The sequence below is a fragment of the Vicugna pacos genome, chromosome 5, assembly GCF_048564905.1.
Source record: "Vicugna pacos chromosome 5, VicPac4, whole genome shotgun sequence".
Lineage (NCBI taxonomy): Eukaryota > Metazoa > Chordata > Mammalia > Artiodactyla > Camelidae > Vicugna > Vicugna pacos.
In genome coordinates this window covers 48,731,046-48,753,515 of record NC_132991.1, presented here as the reverse complement: position 1 = coordinate 48,753,515, position 22,470 = coordinate 48,731,046, and the positions used below count along the sequence as shown (strand labels likewise).

Sequence of the window (22,470 nt, the reverse complement as noted above, 5' to 3'; positions counted from 1 at the left end):
GACAGAATGGTCAGACGGTACAAGTTTGCTTCAACATTCTCTTTCCAGCTGGCTTTCCTTTAAGCTATTCCTGGACACCCCCACCCCCATCCCTATCCCCACACAAACCTGCTGGAATCTGATTTTTTCACACACCCCCGCCTTGTTCTCAACCACCACTGAAATGTCTTTCTTAGTGCCCAGATAACAAATTCACTGATCAGAAACACTAGTCACCATTCATGGGAGTCAAAGTCAGAAGTGAAGCCCTCGAAAGTGAATCCTAACTATGGCCTGTATAATTAATCACCCTCTTAGGTTGTCTTAACACTTAAGTGAACCTGATTCTAGTGGAGGGATTTTAAAACTAGGGGAGGGGATGGGAAGCATAGTGGGGGATGATTTGTGATGAAAGGTTGCCACATATAGAAAAGAAAAATACAGGGCACCCAGATTAACTTGAATTTTACATAAACAAAGAATAATTTTTTTAGTATAAGGATGTCCCTTGTGATATCTGTGACATAGTAAAAATTATTTGTTGTTTATCTGAAATTCAAATTTAACTGGGTGTCTTGTATGTTATCTGGCAACTCTGTGATCCATGATGTCTCCTAAAATACGCAGCCTGTGCAGGAGGAGGCCAGGATTGCTGCAGAGTTTGGAACACTTTCCATGTCTGGCAGAAGGGAAGCAGCCCATCGGAGAGGGCATCATGTGGTACAGTCAGGTGCAATCACTGCCCCCAGGGCCGGGCCTGCTGATGTGTGGGGGCATCTGAGGTAGGCCTGAACGGAATACCCCTGGAGACTGGCCAGGGAGCCAGTAAAAGGGACGTGTTCTGCTGGATCCTTCCCAGAAGATGCAGTGTCTGGTTCCGGTGCTGACAACTGACCTGTCTGATATCCATCACACTCGAACATTATTTTTAGATCTGGGGAAGGAGTGGCAAGGTTTTTAAAAATAAGGTACTAGATATAGAGGGAAGCCACATTTGAGAAGCCCAGTCCTGACCAGGAAATGCAATCCATGGGCCCACTCAAATTAGACCTAGAAAAAGCACCAGCAGCTTGCCATGTAAAAGTGCCCAAGACTGAGACCCTACACTTTTCTTTTACTTTTTTAGTAAACAAAGGTGATGCTACTAGCTTCAAGAGAATCACCTTAGCCACCTATAATAATCTTTTTGTTTTCAACTAATGAAGAGAGAGGCTGTTTTAGCTATTACTGGCTCTGTATGTGCCCTGTCTGCTCGTCCAGATCTGCCCTCTGTCCTCCTCTACCCTGCGCTGTGCTCTGAGAAGCTGACTGACTCCCTTTCCTTCTGTCTTCTGGTTAGGATCAACCAATGGGAGAGATCAGCAAGAGACTGGAGGTTGGGAAGACAATAGGTCAGAAGAGTAACTTTGTTGTAGTTGGTGTTTATTAAAATACTCCATGGTTTCAACAACCTGATAAAAGGCACTCAACATAGGAACAGATGAATACTTCTTTAGAATGATAAAGTACTTTTGTGTCATCCCCCAAACCAGCATTCTGCTTGATGGGGAAATGCCAAAGGCAGAAATAAGACACATAAGATAAATGCAACTTAAAGCTATGCTGATGTAGCATTTGTCACATCTCAGATTTTCAAAAATCTAAGAGTTTGATAATCTTTGTGGGATTGTAAACTGGAACAACTTCCATGAAGGTTAATTCGGCAAGCTCAGTCTTATGAATGCATGTATCTTTTGACCCAACAATCCCTTCTAATTAAATATATCCTATGAATATATTTGACACATAAAATGACCTAGGTACAGGTTATTCATTGCAGCATTACTTGTAATAGCATGGTTGGAAACAATCAAATGACCATCAGTACAAAACCTGTTACGTAAATCATGATGCATTCATATATGTTAATGGAGTATTATGCAGCCACAAAAAGATAGAAATAAATAAAAAAGGAAGATAATGAGGATGTGCTATGTATTGTACTGATATGGGAAAATCTCCAAGCTGTATTTAATGAAAGATGCAAGATGGGGAGAAGTATGCACTATCTGCTGTATTTTGTGTGAAAAAAGAAAAAATATTATGTATGTATGTAAGTATTTGCTTCTATATACATAAACTACTCTGAAATGATATCCAAGAAACCAGTAACAGTGGATTGGGAGGAGAAAAAGGAAGGAAACCTAATGAATGGGAGACAGGGAAGGGAGACTTTCACCTTTTATATTTTTTAAATATTTGAGTTATGAGTATATATTACTTATTCAAATATTAATATATAAATAGTGCTTGTTTTTAAAAAATACAGAAATACTTAAGATAGGAAGTAAACATTCCTCTACTCCTAAACCTACCACTTAGAGAAAACCAGTGCCAACAATTTAGTTATTAAGAAACAGATAGGAGAATTTTTTAAAAGTATGTATTAGGCAAGGAAAGCACTGTTTTCTGAGTCCCTAAAGTCATGTTATGGTGGCAGTGCCAAATCCATTTAGACCAAAGATAAGCAGCTGAAATAAATACTGATCTGCAGGCTAACAGTGAGCCACTGGGCTTGCATAGCACATTCAATCCTATATGTAGAAGTGGAGTTGGAAAATATTTCTGAATTAGGTAGCAATGTAAAAGTGAACAGCAGAGGTCATTGGCTCTAATGGACTAAGTATTATGTGGTTTTGAAATTAGGACATTAACATTTCAGCAAATGAAAATGTTTATACAGTCTGCAAATTCTTGGCAGCAATACCACAGAATTCAGCCAGCAAGGGCTCCTAAATTATAAACATAAAGAGTTGCAAAGAACACTAAGAGTTATTCCTTATTTTCCACTGCCATTGTTTAAAAATATTTAAAATATTTTTTACCTGGAAACTGACATTCCCTTATCGCAAGAATGCAAACCTCATGTTACTGAGTCTTCCTCAGGATCATGTTCCATTGACTCAGAAAATTCCTTAATGAATAGAAAATGAATAAATATCTATTAACAAAAAAATGTACAAAATGACATAGACATCCTCTGTATTTCAGCATAAATACCAATGTCTCTGGCCAAACCAGTAGTTTATGTTATGAATACCTGTGCCCTAATACAATACAATAAAACAGTGTTCATACAATGCACTCTCTCCTGTCATCTTATAAAAGCAGTGTGTTGATGTTGGAAGGAAATTTGGAAATTAACAAATCCATTCATGCAGCCATTCATTCATTTAACAAATATTTATCAAATGTCTCCTGTATCAGGTTAAGTGAAAAGGGATAAAACAAATTACGAGAGTCTCTGGCCCTTGAGGAGCTTAAGTCTAAGCCAAATCCTTTATTTTTATTTTGAGGAATCTCTAGGTCTCCCAGTTTCAGACCGGCTGTTCTTTTCATTGTGCTGAATAGTAAGCATTGATGAAAAGAAATAAATAGTTTATATTTATGGATTGGCAGTGGTCTTTTTCACTTCAGTGCTTTTCACGTAATTTTTTGGCTTTGGGTTATCATTTCAGAGGATCTAACTGCTTCATTTTCACAAGTAACTTTTAGTTATCCTCACAACAGCCTTCATTTCACCGGTGAGGAAACAGATCCAGTGAGATTCATCCACTTTTCCAGGATCACGTGGATAGTGAGTAAGTAAACCTAGATCTGTCTCTAGTGCTTGTTTTCTCTCTATCATAGTACCCAGCAGGACTTGTCAAAATATAGGCTAGAGAAATTGTAACTTGTACCAACGCTTTAAGAGTACCTGATTGTTAAAGAAGATGTGGTGTGTGTGTGTGTGTGTGTGTGTGTGTGTGTGTGTGTGTGTGTGTAATGGAATACTACTCAGCCATAAGAAAGAATGAAATTTTGCCATTTGTGGGAACATGGATAGACTTGGAGGGTATTATGCTAAGTGAAACAAGTCAGACAAAGACAAATACTGTTTGATATCATTTATACTTAGAATCTAAAAAAATATAACAATCTAGTGAATATAGCAAAAAAGAAGCAGACTCACACATCTGGAGAACTAAAGAGAGGTTACCAGAGGGGAGACGGAAGTAGGGAGAAGCAATATAGGGGTAGGGGATTAAGAGGTACAAATTATTATGTAAAAAATAAGCTATAAGGATATATTGTACAACATGAGGAATATAACCAGTATTTTATAATAGCTATAATAACTATAGCCATAAATGGAGTATACATTTTGAAAATTATAAATCACTATATTGTATACCTGTAACTTATATAATGTTGTACCTCAAATATACTTTGATTAAAAAAAGAGTACATGATTGGTACTTGATTGTTAAGTTCTCTGCTGCTTCACAGAGAATTTCTTACAGATAACCACTCTATAACGGTAAATACAGTGTTATTCTGGTACCTTAATGCCAGTTCATGAAGGCCATGAAGTGACACTGGGTCATTACTAGTTTCAGTCATTACAATACTCTGCATTAAAATGATCAATGTATAAATAAAGTTACTTTTTTCTCCATTATATTCCTTTACCTTTCTATCATCAAACCTTCCTATATAGCCCTTTCTTTCATTTATTTGAGCTGCTTTGCTCTACATCTTTTGAATACCCATATCAAATCTACTGTATCTTTAAAGATCCTATAATATTTTTATATTATATTATTTTTAGAGGTATCTGATTTTTCTTCTTTTAGCCACATTGATGTTGATCTCTTCCTCATACCTCAACTTAAGCCTTCTGAGAAGTAAGACATTCACTCTGTAGAGAGTGATCAATGCGTAGTTCACTCAGAACAGGGTATAGACTGTTGCAGTTGTGAAGGTGATCTGTAGTTAAATAGTTTTAATGAAGTCCCGTGATCGAATCTGGCACTGATTGGTAGTCAGTTATGAAGACCTTGGACCATGGAATCAGACCATAAAATCTGAATCATGTTCCTTAGAATGATATTCTTCAAATTCACCCATTAGCCACCAGCAATCAGATACAGGTTTCTAGGGGGCCTTATAATTTCTTTTTTATATATTTACAGATTTAGATCAATAGTAGAGGATTATTAAGCAGCAATCAAGAAAGAAAACAAATAAATGGAAATCATATATTGAATTTCAACTTGAAAATTGTGGCATAGCTTTACTATTTCCCAACAGCATAAAATTATGGTTCATCCTTCAAAGTACGTCATACAATTAAATAAAGTTCATGGCAAAAATTATAGTATAGCGAATAGTCCCTACGTTGTTTAATTATTCACAAAGCATTGGATGGTATCTCGGGACTAGCTTGGCTCAGTGGAAAGAACAAAGGTTTTAGAATGAGTTAAATCTAGGATTTCACTAAAACTCTGTCATAGAAACTTAGCCAAGTTACTGGATCATGGAACTGTGTGACTTGCCCAAGTTACTGTATCAGCTGAGCTCAGATTTATCACCTGCAAAACAATTGTTGTAAAGATTAGTAATAACACATAAAAGGTGTCTGGAAATAGTATATATAGTTTATATATATATAATTTATATATATAGTATATATAGTTTGCTGAGTACATAGTATGTGCTCAGTAAACTCAGGTCTCACGGGGGCACTTCACACAGCACACACAATGATTTTTTATTAAACTGAACTGATTATAAGGAGATTAAATGTTGGTATTATATGACCTTCCTCCTGGAGTGGACAACTGAAACTGAAAAGACGTATTTCTTGCTGCTGACAATATAGTACTTACGTCCCCAAGAGACTAGAATGGGCAAACTTTCACCAAAAAATAGTCTTCATGATGTTCCTTTAAGGAGAAGTCTATAGTGTACATTAAAAACTTCCTCTATTTTATAAATCAGTATTGTCACAAAATATCTATTTATTCAGTGTTTAGGACTCCCTTTAAAAAAAAATAAAACTGCAGTGCCTTTTCAAGATAGTTAATAGATGATTTTAACCAATTTGGTTAAAATTGTTCATAGTAACTACTAGGGTTTTGAAAGGAGAGGAGTCAAGGAGGAAAAAGAAACAGATAATCGTTGCTTTTCAGTGCAATTCAGGAAACATGAGTTGGTCCATCAATGCATGGTGAGTGGAAGAAATTCCGAGGCACCAGTTGAAAGTAAAATCTTAGTATTCTGTCTTTTTTTTTTTAATAACTCAAATTTGCATTAAGGAGTGTATTTTTTATTTTCTGGATTTTTAGTATCATTTAAATCCATAGTTAATGATATTTTCTTACTATAACTCCATTTTATTTATCTAACAGCAAAGTTTCTAACAAGGAAGCATATTGTAGGGATGTATCCCTTCCTCTCAGTCAACCTATGAAAAATATTATATTACAGATTCAAATTGCTGGGCCATGAAAAGATAGTCAATATCTTTAGTCATTAGTGATGGGAATTAAATGCAAATTAAAAGCACAATAATATATATACTAGAATGACTAAAACAAGTAGTCTTGGAAAGGATGTGGAGGAACTGAAACTCTACAGATTGCTGATGGAAACATAAAATGGTATATAAACACTTAGAAAAAGGTCTAGCGGATTCTTATAAAGTTAAACATGCTCCTACCTTATGACCCAGCCATTCTACTCTTAGGTATTTACCCCCCAAAACTGAAATGTGTATCTGTACGAAGACTTATACATGAATGTTCAGCAGCTTAATTTGTAATAGCTAAAAAATGGAAACAACCCAATGTCTATCAACATGTGAATGGATAAACAGATTGTGGTATGTCCCCACAATTAATACTCTACAATAAAAAGGAATTAACTATTGATTCATGCAAAAATATATGAATCTCAATTATGCAGAGTGAAAGAAACCAGAGAAAAAAGAGTGCAGATTGTATGATTCCATTTATAATATTCTAGATCATGCAGACTAATGAATAGTTACAGAAAGTAGATGAGTGTTTGCCTGGGGATGGATTGGGGGCCAGGGAGAAGCAGGAGTTAAATGAGGTATAGGCAGATTTGGGGGGATGATGGATACGTTCCTTATCTTGGTTGTGTTGATGGCTTCACGCACATATATCTAAACTTATCGAATTGTATACTTCAAATATGTGCCTTTTGTTATATATCAATTATACTTCAATAAAGCTTTTTTTTTTTTAAAGCTATGTCATTTTCATAAAAATGAAGAGACAACCATGACTGTCTGCCATTAGGTTGGGTAGACTGACTGCCTGCCTCTTTTGGAGCATTCACCACTTCCTGGCTATGATCAGTGGTGATGTTTTATTACTGGACTATAAGGACTTTAAGAGTAGAACCCAAGTTTAATGCATCTTGGTCTTTCTTCAAATACCCAACATGGTACCCCTCATCAACTTATTTTTTAAATGAGTAAATTACCAGGATAATTTTTGGCAAAACATTTCAGAAAACATTTCTGTCTGAATTCCCTGATTAACTCTTGCTAGTTTTTTTTTTTTAAATGTCCCCAGGATGCAGCAAATCTTCATGCTTAAGAACTTGAGAGCCAGAGTGACCTGCTCAGCTACTTGCTAACTGTTTGTCCATAGATAAAATTGGCTAGTCTCTCTAAGCCTTATTTTCTTCATTTCTAAAAGGGGGTAAAAATATACCTATGTCACTGATTTTCTGAGAGGATTAAATGGAACACTCCATATAAAGTACATGGCCCATAGTCAAAACTCAAAAAAGACACATGAATTCATACATTTACCATCACAGACTTCTGAAAGTTTATGAACTCCATAGACTGAAATAATCTATCTTTCATAAGGAGAAAGGAAATGTGATGAACTGATACCTGGATCTCACAAGAAGAGATACCTCTAAACTGGCATTAAAGTTACTGGCATGTTAAGCTTTTTAGAAGCATACAACCAGAGAAATTTAATTTATTGGAAGAAGTACATGGGTTACAAGAGATTATAGTCTTGTTAGTGCATTTTATATCTTGTTTTGAGACCTCTTCATTAAAACGGAAAAATAAAAACCTTGCCATTAGGTAGAGAGGCTGAAGTTGCAAACAGCCCATTTGGTTTCTCCTTACCCTTCACTTAGAGGTTCTTCAGTGTGGAAATCCTATTCTTGTATTTGTTTGCAAGCTTTCTCTCTAGTGAAAAATACTTTATCATTCTGTCTATGGGGAATTAATTAAACGAAGTGTGGAAAAATGTAATCTTCGGGGAGCTCGCCTATGAGTACTCCCAGTAAATACAGCACAGCCAAGGGACTCTGTAGAGACCTGACCCAGAGTGGATGGAGTCTGGGCTTTAGATCCAGCCAGTTTCAGATACAATAATTTTTTGAACTTTGAGCAACTCATTTCATTGTTTTGTATCCTTTTGATTTATAATATTGGGCCTAGTCACATCTCCATGATGTGTAGGGAATGATTATAAATTACATGAAATAATTATTATCATTAATAAGCGGGGTCATTAATCTCCTCCGAAAATAAAGTACTGACATGTAAATAAAATTTACACTTGATGCTTTAGGTCTGGCCTAGTGCTAAATTTGCCTTCAAAAGCCCAAATCAGTTTATTGTATAGGAAGAACATAATACCAGGGGTCGGGAAATGTTATTCTACTCCTAGCTCTGCCAGTACCTAATTTTGGATCACTGGTAACCACTTCACCCCTCAGTTTCCTCAAATGTAAAAGTGGAGAGATGGACTAGATCAGGGAGGAAAACACCTGATATGCGCAACCATTCCTATTGTTCTGTGTCCATGGCAGACCTTATTAATCAATCACTGAAATTTTTCTACCAAATTAGGAAGTGCTTCTAAATTCTTCTCAGCAAAGCATTGTAGGCAGCCACTACCAATCAACTGAAGTTAGCAATCAAAGTAAAGCTTACTTGCCATCTTTGGACCAGAAGATCTCTAAGGGTTCTTTTAATTCCAGTATTATGCAAAGGCCAAAATAAGAGTCCGAGGAACAGCATATGCCAGAAGACAAATATGTTGGCAAATCTTCCTTCCTTTTTTTCACATTCCAGCCTCTGAGTGTTAAAGACTTTGCAAGGCCTGTCCATGAGGATGCTCTCCTCTTTCATCACTGCATTTTGCTTTTGTTTGTCCAAAATTATTAATATTTGGTAACCTGTCTTGCAGGTATAGCTCTAGGTGTAGGTGTTCTTCTGTACTCTGTTTATTTTCCCCATATAGCAATGTTATGTATAAACAGTTTTGCATATTAGTCTGAATCTGCAGTTCTTAGTCTCCACTCTATATACTTGTGAAATTTCATATTTGTCTGGGGGTTCCAATTCTGCTGAGTGAAATTTTGCAGACACAGCAGTAGACTGAAGGAGAAAAGGATCTTTAGACCCCTGCCATAACCACACTTAACGCTGTGGTCAAATTCTCCAGGCTCAGTAGTTAATACAGAATGGAAAGATTTGCGAAGTTTGTGGTTAAAACTCAGTTTGAAAATGAAGTGGACTCAGTGTCTTGGGAGAAAAGCAAGTGTTCCCCTCTTACCTCTAGACCCTACCACCACTTTTTTTGCTTATTATTATAAAATTAATATATGTTTATTTAGGAAAATGAAGGTAAAAATGAGAAAAATCAAATTATCAGTAATCTAACTAACCAGAGTAATTGTGGTTAACATTTTGAAGGCTATATGTTCAGCCTTTTTTCCTTACGCATACATTTTTATATAGGTACCAACATATATAATTCAAAGGCACTCTTTAAAACTTCTGGATTTTTCTCTTTACTCACTGCACTGTAGTTCCTGTAGAGGACTGTTTCTAATATGACCAGAAAACTATAGAAGTTAAAACTGGCTTTGGTGATATACAGCTCTTTGTATAAGTAGTTTGCATAGTGAAGTGTGCACACCAAGGAACCGAGGTTATGGGTATGTTTTGAAATTAATATTATTTTGAATACTACTGTACTGAAGTTCAGTTAATTCACTGGGCAGGCTGCTCCTGAAGTTCAAATTCCCTCAGCAGATATTCAGCAAGTATCTTACATAAATGGTATAAATGAGGTCATGTCGGGGCCAAAATCTCTGTATGCATTTTTACCTCCATGTACTTAAATGATGAAATGTATTCCTTAAGAGTATTTTGATAAAGAGAATCTCTCACCATCTAATGGTATGATAGTGATGCATGCCATTTAGGCAGGAGGTGATGAGGTGATTTACTTTATATGCAGCAACGAGTATATATTATAGGAAAGATATCTTCTTCGTTCACAGGGAGGTCAATGTGCTCCTGAGGATCTGAGACTTATTAAACTGCAAAGTACCATCCCTACATGTGCTCCCACTGATGGTTAACAAACAAAAAGCAGCCAGGATAAACCTTTGCCTCTGGCATTCAGTATATGCTGTTTTGGTTACTGCTATGAAACAGACCATCTCCAAATGTAGTGGCTAAAAACAATATATTATAATCTATCACAGCTCTTTGCGCTGACTGGTCTCAGCTAGGCAGTCTTCTGCTGGTCTTGCCTGGAGTCTCTCACATATAGTTGCAGTGATAGCAGCTGGGGCTGGAGTCTTCTGGGGTTTGACCAGGTAGCTGGAAGATCCAAGATGGTTTCTTCACTCCCATGTCTGGTGCTTTGGTTCACATAGTTGCTCTCTCCACTTGGAGTCTCATCCCCCAGGGCTTTTCCCCATGGTCTCTCTTCCCACAAAGATAGTCAGACTTCTTACACAATGACCGACTTCTGAGAGCCTAAGATTAAGAGCTGTCAGGCCCTTTTAAAGCTTATGTGGAGACTTGGCATAGTGTCACTTCCAGCCTTCTTCTATAAGTTACAGCAAGTCACAGGGCCAGCCTTGATGCAATGTGGGGGAACTACACAAGCACATCCACATCAGGAGGGGTGGTTTATTGGGTGCCATCCGTGGAAACTAGCGACCCAGTATGCTCCAACTGTAAGCTGGACAAATTTAGAATTTCAAAGATAATTCCAAGGGAGTTTGGATATTTTCTGGCTCAAACACAGAGTACAATTAAGGGAAAGTGAAAAGAAGAGGGAAAAAGCCTCAAGGTGATAAAGGATTATGAAACAGTAGATACTTTTTTGGGCCTTGCAAACTTAGCAGATTAGATCACACAGAAGAAGGTGAAATAAATGGATCATCATTATCCAAACTTCATATACTTGGAAGGCTTACCTGATGATGGTTGGTTTTTATGAGAACTCTGGAGCTACATATTACAATTCTGACATGTTTCAAGCATACTTAGAGGGTTCTCTTTCCAAAGATGGCAAAGAATTCAGACATCAATGGAAATATACAAGGGTTAGTAAAATGCGAAACAAATTGAGGGAAAAAATAAAATAGCCAGAAGAACCTGGCAGTAAAAAGGACTCCCATGGCACCAGGACAGGAGAGAAAACCCAGCATTCTCCTGGAGCTTCTCAGTGCAGTTTCTGTGCCCCAACACCACAATATATAAGTTTAGAAGGCAAGCCTAGGTTTTCATGTGAATACAATCTCACTTCAGAGTTCAGCAAAGACCAAGAACCTCCCTGACATCGGTGATCTGAGACTGGGGTTCCCTGTGCTTATGGTGAACCACCATTCAATGCCAACTCCTTTCCCTAGCTGTTTCCTTCATTTTTCTTAAACATGTTCAGACTCTTATCATATTGTTCTCCTCCCTTTGAAAATATGTACTCTGCAGGTGCCTGAAATAACATACTCACAGTAATTGCAGTTTTGCATAAGTAAAGGTTATTTCATTCAGTCTCAACTCAATGGAAATTTGTTGCTTAACAAGGAAATACCAAACCCTTTATAAACTCCTGGAGGGCAGCAACCATGTCGTATGTGACTTTGGTATCTCCTACCTCCTGGGCACTTGCCTACCTTCTCAGATGTACTAGTTTTAATAGGTAACTTGAATTGTTAACAATACACTCATGTGCTCGTCTTTGACGCAGATATGTCATTTCATTGTCCCTGCATGTTTCGGGTCAGATTCACTGTAAGTAATTTCTTCTGAGCTTGTTGTTAGTGTGCAGATAATTTTGCAGGCTTTTCACATAACAGCTGAAGGAGTTTAATTCAAGTTGAAGAAGCTTACTTCAATTACAAGCAATTAATTTAGGCTTCACTTACCTCAAGGAATATTTGAACATATATTACATGTATATCCTGGGAGTGTCAAATTATGCAACCAAGAGAAAGTAAGTTCTTCGCAGTTTTTTGGGCGTTGGTCTGCTATAGTCAGGCTTTTTGTTTTTCTTTTTGGCGTCAGGTTTTTGAATGAAATAGTAAAACCACTGCCAGGCACTGTCTGCTTCACCTGGTTTTGCAGAATTCTAAGTTAGAGACTGAAAACCAGTCTTGTTAAAGAGTTAGGAAGATTGTTAATGCATAAGAGAAAAAAACCATTTATCTATTTTCTTTTAAATCATAAAATTTCACAATATCCCTGTTTTCAAGTACTTGAAGTTTTCTCTGTGCAATGATTAATTTTTAAATAATTGTTTTTAAGTGAAATGTAATATTCATTGTAGATTTAAAACATAAAGTAACAAAGAGAAGAATCATTTGTGATTCTACAACTATTAATATCTTAAGGAACAACTTTTAATTTTTTTTTTCTAGGACATATTTTCGCAGAACGGGGCCACACCATAGTTTTATAGCTTGGTCTTTTGTATTTTTAGTTCAATTATATAGTAGATTATGGCATATTGTAGTATTGCACAGGAATTAAAGGACGCCGTCTGTGGTGTAAAGTGTGTTCGCTCTGGTGGGAAAAGAAAGCTTTTGGTGGGCAACAAGGACCATTTCCGACCAAAAGAGACTTCTCCGCTTGCGCTTGGCGACTTGAGCCTGGCGAGAGTGCAAGCGCGTGGGAGTAAGTGGAGGGTGTTCAGGGTCACGGCGAGTACGAGCTCCCCGCGCGGTCCACATTTCCCCTGGGCAACTCCCACTGGCCCCGGCCCCGGAAGGGAGCCAAGGCGAGAGGGGCAGCTGCCGGTGCGCACTGCCTGGGGTCCCAGCCTCCGGCCCCCGCCCCCGGGACTGGCGCCACTCTCCCGCGGTGGGGTGAGATTAAGTGGGGGAAGGTTCGGCAAGTCCAAATCAGGGAGCGCAGCTCCGATACCCGCGCCTTCGCCGGGTCTCCAGGCGTGTTTGTTCCCACTGTTTAAACTGTTTCATAGCGCCCGAACCCGAGCGACCTTCGGCAAACAATTCTTAATCCAGCGGGCGGACAGCATTAGCTGTATTTGCGAGGAGGGCAAATAGAGAGCGGGGACCAGGGAGCTAAGGCAGCCCTCCTCCGGGGACCCCGCCCGCCCGCAGCCCTTTCCCGCCCCTGGACAGCCAGCTTCTTGCGTCAGCCGGGGCGGGGGTGGGGGATTTTCGGAAACTCTGCCGGCTCAGCCAGAGGGGGAAGGAAGGGCCTGGGCTCTTGCCACGCCCTCGCGGGGCGGGAGGCGGAGCGGGGCAAGAGCCCGGCCCGCGACTAGGATCGAGTCTCGGAGAAAAGAGTGCTTAGGATCCCGGAGGAGCCGCCGCCTCTAGTGCCGCCCTGTCCGAACCCTGCCTGGGCAGCCGGGACAGGGCCGCCGTCGCGGAACCCCAGAGCACGGTCCCCAGCTCAGCATGATGGATTTGGAGCTGCCACCGCCGGGACTGCCGTCCCAGCAGGTGCTGCCCCGGCCCTCGGGGCCCTTTGGTGGTGCCAGGACGGGGGCGGGGGCGGGAGAGAGCCGCGGTCCGGGAAGGACAGCCGCAGCCGGCCTCTCCTCTCGTCTGTGACCGGAGCCAGGACTGCTGCGGCCGCGCGCGCACTAGAACCGCTGCGCCTGCGCTGGGGCGGGGAGAGGGGAGTGGGGACCCAAAGGGCTGCGAGGGGAGTGGGGACCCAGCCCGGTGGTGCGACTGACCACGCGCCCGGGGTCCCCGAGGGCTGCTGGGTTGGAGTTGGGGGGGCTACACCCACGGGCATGGGGCGAGGAGGCGTCTGTAGCCGCGCCCTAGGCCGCCAGAGCTGGGACGCCGGAGCCCCGGCCAGCCCCCTTCCCGCGTTTGAGCGGCCCAGAGGCAGCCGGGCAGGAGGGGGCGGACGCTGGCGGTCTGAGCCGGCGCGGCCCGGCCCTTCCGGGGCTGCACGGCTCCCCCGCCTCGGAGCTGGCAAAAATGTGCCTAGTCACGGGGCCGTTCTCGGGGGAGCTGAGGTCTCCTCCGGACTGGGACTCGGAGCCCCTCCTCTGCCGCAGCCCCCGGCCCCACGAACTCTGCGGGCGCTGGCTGCAGCGCCATCACCCCGCTTGGCCGTCCAAGGGTGCTCTTTCGCCAAGTAATCAGCCCAGCCATCGCTGGACTAAGATCGCTCTTAGGCATCTTGTCGAGAATGCCCAGCCCCCAGGGTGGGGCGGGAGGCGATCAGCGAAGTGCTCTGCGCGCTCTGATGCCCCGACGTGCGGTGGCCGTATTCGGCCCAGCGCGCTACCCCGCCCGGAGGGAACAGTTCGGACTCAGACCCCGGGTCGGCCCCTCGCAACGCGCGGGTAGATGCCGGTGTGGCGGCGGACTCTGAGGTCGCAGTCGGCTGCGCTCCGTGTTTCTGGATCCTCGCACGGTGCCTCCCGGTGGCGCACGCCGCGTGCGTGGCCTCGGCCGCCGTGACAGTGGCCGGTTGGCTGTCACGGCGGCCCTCAGTTGGCCCTTTACTGCTTTATAGCGTGCAAACCTTGCCGCGCAGGGGCCAAGGGACAAGTTGGAGCTGTTGATCTGTTGCGCAATTGTTATTTTCCCCAGGGCGGCTTTGTCTTTGGATCTAGCCTTTCAGAATTGCAATTCCAAAATGTGTAAAGCAGGATATTCTGTTCTGTGCTGTCAAGGGTAAGAGTTTCGAGTGTAAATTAGATTTCTATTGTTTTTAAGCTGTTACTAAGTTTTTTGCTTTCATGTAGTCTCCTTTGGCTGCTGTATATGTTTTTGCTTTTCTGCAAAAAATCGAGAATTTGCCTCGATTTCTTAGCATGTTCTTTTGCGAGGGCAGAGGGTGGGACAGTTGTATCTCATAATGCTTTGTTAACAAGTTCTGTAAATTGTCACAAAAGTGAGGTTTCTGTTCATACTTCGTAGGGACCTTTAAAGAAGTTTTTATTTACAAAATTTTTTGTTGTTAAGTGGGTTCTTTGGAAAAATATTTGGTTTAAGGAAATGTGTAACTTATTAGAAATGGTAAATAAATTCTCTTAAACGTCAAGTTTTAGACTGATCCTGAAGATCTAAAGTAAGGTTTTAAGCTATTGACAGTGTAATAATTGTACTTTTTTTTTTTCTTTAAAGCTGTTTGTCTTGAACTTTCCCTCAGTAATCATTAGGATTGTATAACCCCGGTCCCCACTAGTATGAAGAAGTAAATTGTGCTTTCTGATTTAGCTGCAGTTCAAAAGTAATCTGTATAGCCATTTCTTTAGTAATTTACATGACCAAAGGATATATGATACTAATCGACTTTAGTTTTTCTAAATTCAGGAATGTAGCCTAGAGTGTTATATTATTTTTAAATTTTTTTCTTCCTTTACTGTGTAAGTTAACTTTCCATATACAAAAGCAGATATAGCATCTGTACTGTTTCCTCTTTTTAATGTGAATTTTCCATTTATGTTTGTTAAGGTAACGACTTTTCCACCTTGTAATCAAACATCAGTTTGCATATTTGAAGACTATCAAAAATAAAATGGAATGAAATTTAGAATCAACTTCACACCTGTAACTCTAATTCATATTTAATCTTCATAGTCCAGAAGGATTTGAACAAGGAGTCAAAAGTGGATTCTAGTGAGGAAGGTATATAGCTCAGTGGTAGAGCACATGCTTAATATGCTCAAGGTCCAATCCTGAGTACCTCCTTTAAAAAAAAAATAATTAGGCGGATTCTAACCTTTTGTCAGGGAAACTCCAGGTGTGAGATGGTACTGGGATAGTTTTTCAACCTCTGTTTGGAGGAGGTGTTAATGAAGGGCAGTAGGGAGAGTTTTAGATTCTATATTTCCATTAGGTGGAAGGAACCATCCATTGCTTTTTTCAAGGGTGTCCTGTAGAGAAACAGTATTTTTGTATATGAGGGATGAAGTTGAACTTGGACTAGACAGATAAGATTATTTTTAAAGAAAAATAGGAGAGGCTCCTCATCTCCTGAACGAATGTTAACCAAAGAACAACTTGACTTTTCAGATATGTGAAAAGTCTCTTGGCAGATTGTGGAAGATTGTAGGAGGATAAATACATAATAACTTGGGTCATTTTGGAATCTTTCTTTCTTGTTGACTTGGGTTTTTATAAACAATGCTGCAAAAAACCAAAAACCTGACTTTCTTTAGGATTACCAGGAAGAATTGAAAGCCAAATACTCTTTTTCTTAATATTTTTATTCAGGATGAATTATACTTGCAGAACTGCGTGAGTAAAACAACTCTCCAAGGACTATAAGCACACTTATTTCTGGGAATTTCCTCTCTACTGGCTGAACACACTTAAAGGGGGTTTTGCATAAATAATATTTACTCTTTAAATTTTCCTTAGTCTGGGATTAACTTGTCAGTGTAAACTCTTGGGTTCAGGAAGAATTTGGCACTAACCAGCAGCACGATAATTGCTTCACACACATAATTTCACAGTAACCGCATGGGAAATACTATTATCTCCAGTTTCTAGGTGAGGAAAGAGGCCTAGAGTGGCCAAGAGTCCTGGTTAAAGTGACCCAGCTATTGAGTGGTGGAGGTGGGATTCAAACCTAGGTAGTCTGACTTCAGAGCTACGTAGAATGACTCCATTTCCAAACTGGACCAGGACTAGTTAACTATAAACAGGAGGAAATTCTCACACTTTAAAAATGGTTTAAATTGAAAAAAGCTAGAAGGACAGACAGGAATTAAAGGATTAATCTCTGTACCTTTTCCACTTACCAAGAAATTTAATAACTGTGTGTGTGAGTGGGTAAATACATGTCAATGGAATCGCCCCATGGGGGCCTTTTAAGGAAGATGTTGAGGCCTGGTGGGGTTTAATGCAGAGAGGCTGGGCCATTTTTTAACATAACAATAGTTTTAAAAATTCCTGCTATTTCAGCATTGTCTTAGATTCTACCTCACATTTTTCAGAAACGGTTTTCCTTTTTCTTAATTCAAACTTTTTAGCTACTGGAGTCTTTTGTTTGCCTTGTTAGTTGGTATATTCCTGTGTTCCATTGGCTCTTTATTTTGAAGTAGTGATCAGAAGTAAGTTTGGTAGTGCAGATGTAAGTGTATATGTTGGAGAGTGGGACAGACCTAGTTAAACCAGGTTGAAGGAAAGTATGGAGAATTTGAGTGGAAAACAGCTGGTAGAAATCTGTTGGTTCAAATTAAACACTAATCTACTTTGGCGTTTCTGAATTGAAGCAAGAAATTGAAGGGCACAAGTCTGTCTCATTGAAGTTAAAGGGGTTTTGAGAACAGTCGATTTCAGAATTAAATACTTTATTTTTTAGTCTTATCGTTAAATAAGTTGTTTTCAGAATTATTGTCTTAATTATCTGAGTTAAGGATACTGCAGGATTTCAGTGGATGATTTGCCTTAAAGTTGTTCTGAGTAAACCCAGGATATTTAAAAGCCTGGCCCAGCCACTTCTGAAAGTTTGCAGCAGTCTGTTGCACACTAGGTTACAGGAGGACAAATTTGCACATTGCTATTCAGCCCTTCACCTATGACTGTGTGTCTTAAGTTTATTGTAAAATGGAGACTGGGGTTTATATTTTGATGATAGGATTTCAGGAGTTTTTAAAATTTCATTGCCATCTGCTTTTAAATATGCTCCAACAAACATTTATTAAATGGGCTCTAAGATACAGGCTAAGGCTTCTTTCATTGATATTGGTATATTTTCTGGAAAGGAAAGCAAAAGTATGTTCAAGTGCATAAAATTTACATTCCTAAACAGTATCAGAAAAACTCAAGTGGTCTTACATGAACTTTCCCTGCTAAAATGAAACAAGACTAGGTGTGAAGAGTTGAGGTTAATGGGTGCTTAGCATACACAAGGTCCTGGGTTCAATCCCCAGTACCTCTATTTAGAATGAATGAATGAATCAATCTAACACCCCCCCATCCCCCAAAAAAACCCCACAAAAGCAAAAAAAATGAAACAAGACTGCTAAACAAAATCCCACACTGACAAAATTGGGAGTTTTCTCTGTCAGCCCCTGCTACAGTTAACACTTTTTAATTGTTAGGATGAAGAATTTTAGGGACCACTGAGGATGAGAAGCACTTTTAACCTGTTGGTTTTATGGCATGTGTCATGTTAACACCTGTGTGTTACAAAAAACCTTTCCGTGTATATGTGAGCACGTAAGTTTATTTGGTCCAAATTCTGGTAGAAGTGAAGACAAATCCAGGTTGTAAGAAGTATTTAGAGCACCGAGACCATCGTTCAAAGGCCCTGTTGATAAATGAGAGTCATAATCCATCAACAGCCTGTGTTCTGAAGGATTAAAAAAATGTCCTTGGCGATTCTCAATAGTCATTCCTTTCTCACAAGCTTGGCAGCTGAGACTCTGGGGCCTGTGGTATCGGCAGCATACTGACGATCTGAACTCTCCAATGCTTTTCTTCAGATCAGACTGGGGAAGAAAAGGAAACTATTGCATAATTTTGGCTTCAAAGCCTCCTTCTGAACCTAGAGTTTTAATTTTCTGCATTAGACTATTCTGTTTAATCTCCTTTTAAAATTTCTGCTGTTTGTCTTAACTACAGTTTTTTTCCTCTACAGCTAGATTTTCTCAGTTTCCTTGAGAACTGGGCATAGGATTGATATTTCTTTTTTTAACAGCTGTATGAGATAAAATCCCCAAACTGTATATATAGTCCACCCATGTCAAGTGGACAGTTCAGTGAGGGAGCGTACCAAAGTGGTACAAGCATCACCACAGTCCATTTTAGAACATTTTCATCGCCCCAGAAAAAAACCCCATTCCCATCAGCAGTCACTCCCCATTTCCCTTCCACTCCCTTAGTTCCTTGTAACCTCATCTATTCGCTGTCTCTATGGATTTGTCTCCTGGATATTTCATAGAAATGGAATCATAACACATGTAATTTTGTGTGATTGGCTTCTTTCACTTAACATGTTTACCAGGTTTGACCATGTTGTAGCATGAATCAAACGTTGTACTTTTTATTGCTGAATACTATTCCATATGGATATACCACTTTTTTCATCCAATCATCAGTTGATGGACTTTTGGGTTGTTTCCACTTTATATATAATTTTTTTGTTCCCTATAGCAATGTTTCTTAAAATTTGCTGTATGTTAGAGTCATTGGTATTTAAGATACTGATGCCCAAACCATATCCTTCATTAAATTAAAATCTCTGAGGGTGGGACTCAGGCATCAGTAATTTTTCAAGCTTCTGAAGGAATTCCATTGTGCAGTCAGTTTGAGAATCAGTGCCCTGGAGAACCTAGCTCAGTGCTTCGTGCCCATGGAAGGTATTTACATAGTGATATAGACAGTCTGGTTAGGATGTCTTAATTCATGAAAGGATGTGTTTTTATATTTGATCACTGACCTTCACAACCTTATGATTAACACCTAAATCAGGGAACTGTGTTTTAAGGTGCCTGGTGAATGTTTGAAATTCAGTAAATATAACTTGAGCTCTTTAATCCCTCATGGCGATTTGAGTGATAATTCTGTTATTAAAAGATTTCTTCCAAGTGGGTCAGCAGAATTTTTCTGTTTCCTTAGGAGTATGGCCTGGAACAATGCACAATGTAGATTATTTGGGAATCACATAGAAAAGGCAATGAGGACAGAACACAGGCATGAGAGAGGGTAGAGATCCTGGAGGCCAGGCCAGGATACTGCCCTCCTGTCGGGAGCTCTGAGCTCTGCATTCCTGGGCCTCATTGTCTTCCTCTATTAAAAAAAATAAAAACCTGAAATCTACAAGGCCACTTTTAGCAACTCAGCATTTTGATTTTCTGTATCTGCTCCGTAAAGTCAACTTCATATTCTGAGCACAGTGGTTGCCATTTGTATTCAGCTGAATGGTTTCTTGTTTACATATTTGGATACTGGGGCTAACTTCCGAATTATTTGCATGTGTGTGGGCGGGTGTGCGTGTGGGCGTGTGTGCATGTGTGTGTGTGTGTGTGTGTTAGTTACACTGCAGCAGTCCCACTTGAGGGTGTGGTTCAGGGCTTTGTGAAGCTGTCTCAGCCCTGCCTTGCAGACAGGATAGGAACAGGCCCAGCAGGGAGTGGGCGCCCCCACCAGCCACGGCCTCTCCCCAGTGTTGCCAGGCCTCTCTTTTGTGCAGCCCAATTCCTGTCCTGCTGTGGCCATCATCCCACCCCATTGGAGGGGTCCATTTAGTCTCCCCTCGGGAAGCTGCCCGCTTTTCAAACTCTAGTCGTCAGTAATTTGAAATTCTTTTAACTTGTTCCTCCTATTAAATCCTATTTAAGATTTAAAATACAGTATTCTCTTCTTGTTTTGCGCTGAATATATATTTAAATATCTTAAAACAGAAGGGTTTTGGTGTTAACATTTAGGCCATGTGCAGTGCACACTTGTGTTTCAGTGAATCATTTTTCCCATTAAATGTGCTTTTCCCTTTTCAGGAATGTAGCTGATGTTTAGGGTGGGTTAGTACCATCTCCTCACAGCTACTCCACGCCCCAGTGTCTGTGTGAGGCAGGGACGGTATTAACTGTGTATGTAGGTGGTCTGCTGATAAATGGAAGAGAAATTTGCTTTACTCCAGACTTGACAGTCTTTGATCTGCTTTGCTTCAGCACCAAATTGTAATAGCACATGTGGATGTAAAACCCAACTTTTTCCCAGCCTGAGGGGTTAGAATACAGGGAGAAATGATTTTGCGGGTTCTGCTGCCTTCCATGAACAGAATAGGAACGGGGGCATGACCCTCGACGGCAGTGCACACCTGTGGCAGGTGCCCGAGGGGTGACTCAAGAACCAGAGCTCCTTGCTGGTCTGTTTTGTAGCCCTTGCTGCTGTGTTCTGAGAGTGTTGAAGAATCATGAATTTTTTTGACCTAGGGCCCCCTCCCCCATTATTTTAACCATTATAGTCCTGGTCATGAAAACCACCAAAAATAAAAACTGTCTGTTTTTTTACTTGCAGTAGGAAAAATTGACAATTTTCAAAGAAGCCATTTTTGTTTTTGATAATTCTCAATGCAGCAGGATTAACTAACTATACATTGAGAAACCAGCCACCAAGGACAGGACCAGGACAGTTTGCTTTGTGCCCTCGGGCTCCCCACCCACCCCCCAGCTCCGGTGTTCTTCCTCTGCTGGTTCCAAGCTGAGACCAGGTGGAGAATGAGAACCATCCTGTGGGCCTGGGTTCTTTCTTCTCCAGAGACAGAGGTTCACCCTCTGCTGGAAACTACTAGTTGTGTGCTTGGGAGAATCCTTGATGCAGTGGATTGAGGTGGTGGGGGTTGGGAGTGTAAAGGGGAAGAGTTTGGGAAGAAAAAGAAACCTAGTTCAAAGGATTCCTTTTACTGAACCTGGGAGGGATACAGCTTTTTGGACTCTGTAAAACTTCAGTTTGTTCTTCAACATGCAATTAGGTCGTCCTCCATGTGAGAAAAGGAAAACCACTTTTGAGTATTTACTTGTGCTGTAAACACTCACTCTCTTTAGTTCTTTTAACAACTCTGTTAAGGTAGGTTTTGTCATTATTGAGAAAACTCTTTGGAGAGGTTAAGAGGCCATCCAGAGTTTGGTTGATATGGGTGATGGAAGAGCTGAGAAGTCAGACAGACAACCCGGAGATGACCAGCCTCAGGAAGCCACTTAACCACCCCTGGGGCTGGAGAGATGGAGGAGGTGTAATTTCAGGACCGGGCCTGCCTTCTAGAAGCTGGCATGTGGCACTGAGTTAGGAGCTGGGACCATGGAGAGGGGGGCCCTTCCTCCTACCCTCCAGCATCTCTCCAGTGTCCTCTGCCTCTCTCTCCTAGACCTTTGGTGGAACATAGTTGGAAGCCCGTTGGCGAGGGAGCCTGGGGACGGAGCCAGGGCAGGATGGACAGGGATCTGGAGGCCACGGGCAAATGACCAAAGCAGTTGCATAGCTGGTAAGAGCTAGAGCTGGGACTGGAACCTTCTTTGCCATCCAGGTCCTTGCACTTTGCTCCCAACCATCTTCTCAGGAATCTTAGGTCAGACCTGGTGCTTTGCCTTTGGGGCTCTTGTCACACCTGCTTGGAGGTGAGTTGCATGGGAATCCCATAGACCACGGGGCCTATTTTATTCTGACTTTCATGGAACATTCTCTGCTATGTATTGCCTCTGGTTAGTGGATCGCACGTGTGTGACCACAGAGTAATTCAGTACTAATGAAATCTTAGGAATTCCCCTCGAGTGCAGATGGAGGCTCCATGATGGCAGTTTCCCAGGTTACATAAATGTTCCCACTGTTGGCAGGTTCTGGGTCTCCTGCCTCCATGATGTGCCCCTGGATGCCAGGGCAGGACTAGTTATACGTGGATGATTTTGGTGTTGCTGAAGGACTTAGGCCTCTGGG

At 40.9% G+C, this 22,470-nt stretch overlaps 1 protein-coding gene across 5 annotated transcripts in view; it reads left to right on the top strand.

Moving 5' to 3' along the window:
* Nucleotides 1-12,987: 12,987 nt before the first annotated feature.
* Nucleotides 12,988-22,470, top strand: part of NFE2L2 (NFE2 like bZIP transcription factor 2) — a 30,827-nt gene continuing 21,344 nt past the window's right edge. For 2 of the 5 annotated variants that reach the window (XM_072961205.1, XM_072961206.1), the window contains exon 1: nt 13,330-13,560. Coding sequence is in view for 1 of the 5 variants with exons in the window: in XM_006210203.4 (XP_006210265.1) it covers nt 13,516-13,560 (45 nt within the window). In the remaining 4 variants the exon portion in view is untranslated. Of the gene's footprint in view, nt 13,561-13,742; nt 14,758-22,470 lie in introns of those variants that run through there. The other 3 variants (XM_006210203.4, XM_072961208.1, XM_006210204.4) reach the window with 3 other exon arrangements.